This window comes from Colletotrichum tamarilloi (genome assembly GCF_030869305.1).
Source record: "Colletotrichum tamarilloi strain Tom-12 chromosome Unknown Scaffold_378.1, whole genome shotgun sequence".
Lineage (NCBI taxonomy): Eukaryota > Fungi > Ascomycota > Sordariomycetes > Glomerellales > Glomerellaceae > Colletotrichum > Colletotrichum tamarilloi.
The window spans coordinates 1-3795 of NW_026849760.1; the positions used below are offsets into that span (position 1 = coordinate 1).

Sequence of the window (3795 nt, forward strand, 5' to 3'; positions counted from 1 at the left end):
TGCGGCAGATGTGATTGGCCCGCGAACGACATCCTGATCTGGTTAGTGGACGACAGTGCGCTGACTCGTCCGTCTGCCCCCTGTGATCGAGGCCCGGACGTTGCGGCTTGTACCGTCTGGTGTCCCTAGCGGTAAAGAGCTCGGTGGGGCCCTGGGGGTGGCCGCAAGTTCAGCGCAGCAAAACGGCGCGGTACCTCTGGCTCGAACGACGCCACCGGGTGCTGCTCAACAGGGGCGTGAGGGAACCGCCTGGTGTCCACAACCCGTTCGAGCTACGACCATCCGTACCCGAGGCACGGACTTTTGGGGCTGGCTAGTGACAGCGTTGGTGGCCCTTGCATAAACCTTGGAAGTAATCAGCCCTCCAGGGTCTCAGACCGGACTCCAGCCCGCAGACAGTGAGCTGCATAGGGCACAATATCCGACACGACGATCGGCCACCTTAGCCAACATCATTCAACCAAGATTTTCGGCCACCAAGCGGCGGCGAGACGCGCGCCAAGGACGATGGATGTTGCTCTATGTAGTACTTTCCAACTCGCTCGACAGCACCGCAGGGAACACCCGGCTATCGATGCGGGGGTTGAATGGGGCTGGAGGTGCATTTCATACGTAATGTCAATAAACGTGAGCTACTCTGCGTCCTTGGGGCTGTGGTCACATCACTGAAGAGGAGTTGCTTTCCATTGCCAGGCCAGGCCATACAGGGACTGGCGCTACTAACGCAGTTCACCTTCGGCTCAGTTGGTTGCAGGGCAAAGACTCTCAAGTCGGCATAGGGTACATTGAATGCTGGAAAAACTATCTGCTATGTAAGGTACTCTGTCTGAAGGAATTCGGCCAACACCTTCTTGCTGGTTGCATCCTCGCACCCGTGCCTTGTCATCCCGCGATCCGATCCAGACGATCAAGGCATGTGCCAGCTGTTATGACACAACACGGTCAGACAGTCTTCGCAGCCGATCGACACAAGAAATCATGCCCGTTGTCCGTACATCGCGTGAGATGACTGCCAACACATGCCGTCATGGCTCACGAAAGCCACATTGTGCTCATCGCTGCTTTTATTCGGGGACAGGGCCATTTTCTCGTCGTCGTTATCAAAGTAGCTCCGTGGATGGCGGCACTGCTGCTACTGCTGTGTTGAGGAGATCCTCTTCGAGCTGTATGCTGCCAGGCTGACATAGGTGGAAAAGTTCTCGATTGGTCGATGGGTCGATGTTGTCTTTGCCATCCCAGCACTCGTCGACACTCTCCGGCCCTTACCGCGACCCTTGATCCCCTTGTTACTGTTCTTGAATATGCCCGCGAAGTAACGGCACATCTCGCGTTGGTCATCGTTCAGACCTTCAACGTCGGGAGTGGAGATCATCAAGTCGGCCAGCTCCATAACAGCCTTCTCGTGGTATTTGTTCTGATGGATCTGGGACGCAACATGTTAGCCGAGTAGTCTGCAAACACCTGAACCACTTACCTTGAGGTTTCCTCTCTGGGCGAACCCCTTGTTGCACTGATCCAACTTGCAGACGAACGGCTTCCCGCCAGTATGTGTTGCCATGTGTGAGTGGAGGTTGCCGAGCTGCGCAAACGATTTTGGGCACTGCTTGCATTGGAATGGCTTCTCACCAGTATGACGGCGCATGTGAGTCTATGACTTTGTCAGTCGTGTGTGGAGCAAGCGGAGGGGGTTGTCTTACCTTCAGATTGCCTGACTGAGAGAAACTCGATTCACATGGAAGCCAAGGACATTTCTGAGAGATTTCAGTATCTCCCAGATCACCGCCATCTCATCAACGCTTACGTATGGCTTCTCCCCAGTGTGCGCACGCTTGTGGGTGTCAAGGTGAGTCCTCTGACAGAAGGATTTGCCACAGCTATCGATGTCGCAAATGAATTTCTTTGTCTTGGGGGTATTCACAACCTCCGCGGGTATCGACGAGGATGTAGGAGGGGAAGCCCTATGACCGGCCTCGAGCTAGAAATGAATGAGCGAAATCTTTCTTGTGTCTATGCCAACACTCACATTGGGCGATTCAGGCTCTGCCTTGACCTGATCGTTCTCTAGAGCACCTTTGTTACTTGCGTAAGAGATAGGTCTCTTCTGTATGGCCTTCATGAGGGTGTCAACAGAGGTTCTGAAATCCACGACTACAGCGCCCGTTGGCTTGTTGAACTTGATGTCCTTTGTGTTGGGCGGATCAGGCGTCTTGAAGTTCCCTTTCTCTAGTTTAGCACTAATTGAGGGACTACGTTGTCGGCCGTCTCTACCGGATACGCCATCGCAAAGATTGGCAGAATGACGTTCCTTGTGCTCTGGTGTGACCAAGGGCACGACGGGCCGCTCCCAATGTGCTGAGTCTCGGAAAGGCATCTTGCGATGTGTGTAGGCCATATTGCTGTGCGTCGGCCATTCGTGCCTTGTCGCCGGCGTTGGCAATGTGTGTAATGGCGGTGCACTCGGGTATGGAAGACCCATGGTGGATCTGTCCACGGGACCTGACATGGCTGGACACAACTGGCGCTGCACAGGGCTAGGATGGCTCATCACAACGTATCCATTGATAGCAGGCTGCGGGTGATAGTATCCCCAGGGTTCAAGCGGTACTGATTGCTGCGTGAAAGCCATTGATAATTAGGACGATGTCAAAGTACTGTGAGAAATGATATGGGCTTTTTCCGCGTCTTGTGGAGAATATCAAGTGAACACATTGAACTCTCCCAACCAGATCAAATGGGCAGCTCGCTATATAGAAGGCGATCCGTAGGGACTGAAAATTGCTTTTGTTGTTTGAAATCCGAGGCGGGTCATGTCGTCACAACTAGAGCAACACACCGAGGGAGCGGATGTTGACGACCTGCATGTAGGCAGACCAGTTTGAATCCGACATCTGGCCATGCATCATACCTGCATTATGGCGAGACCTGCAGGAACCAAGGGGCTGAGGGTGAAAAGAAAGCGGCGATATAGCTCCTACGGTGCAACCCTTCCTCATGAACGGGCGAGGTTGATTGACACTAACCAATCAGAACATCAACGCGGCCAATGCATGTTCGCAAGGCCCACGATTATGAGTCGCTTATCGCTTCTCGAGCGAAATCATATCTGCAGGAAATGGCCTCAAGGAGGCGAGTGAAGCTCTGCCAACGACCAATCGTACAATCGATTTGATTTGATTGATTCCTACTCGGTTTTGGCCGCTTTAGTCAGCAGCTATGCCCGGATAGCGGGGTTTGGCCAACAGCCGACGCGCTCCGGACGTTAATCCGTAGCGCCCCACTTCGCCAGTGCAAAACACCGACCAGCTGTCTCCAAATCTCCCACTTTGCTCTCCAACCTCAACTACCCTTGGCTGGCACCTCGTGTAGTTCGCGGTTCTCTACTAATGTACATGCATATCTAGGCTCTATTGAGGTCTTTCTCCTCGTACAACGGTTCAGCGTACCTACAGTCTCCCCCCAATGTTCAGCTTGGTCTGGTGTGCGACTCGATCCCGTGTTGCCCAAGGATCTCGGTCTGTTCCATGAATCGGATTGCCTTGGCGGCTACTTTGCGCTTGTTCAGTATGACCCGGAGATTGTGTCGTCCTGGGAGGGTCCCGAATTCCTGGCGCCGGAGTTGTCGAAACCTGCGGCATCGCAGCAGGATATGCGATACCGTTTGCCGTCCTTCCCGGCATGGGCAGTTGGCGTTGGTGATGCCCGGTACTCTTCGGTTGAAGAGGAAGTCCTGGAGCCCGATCTTTTCCGTGCGCATCTGGACCAGGAGTGCGCTCTGGCGTTTACTGAGGCCTTCGT

The 3795-nt window shown here is 54.0% G+C and overlaps 2 protein-coding genes across 2 annotated transcripts; both read right to left on the reverse strand.

Annotated features, from left to right (window-relative positions):
* Positions 1-1132: 1132 nt before the first annotated feature.
* On the reverse strand, positions 1133-2626 carry CTAM01_17158 (uncharacterized protein; the record flags this gene model as incomplete). Its single annotated transcript, XM_060533147.1, has 3 exons — positions 1133-1423; positions 1475-1648; positions 2024-2626. 3 exons carry the CDS (start codon positions 2624-2626, stop codon positions 1133-1135), a joined length of 1068 nt encoding a protein of 355 aa, XP_060372274.1.
* An 837-nt stretch (positions 2627-3463) lies between these two features.
* On the reverse strand, positions 3464-3754 carry CTAM01_17159 (zinc knuckle; the record flags this gene model as incomplete). The annotated part of the gene is made up of 1 exon (XM_060533148.1): positions 3464-3754. The coding sequence occupies one exon, from the start codon at positions 3752-3754 to the stop codon at positions 3464-3466; it is 291 nt and encodes a 96-aa protein (XP_060372275.1).
* Positions 3755-3795: the final 41 nt, after the last annotated feature.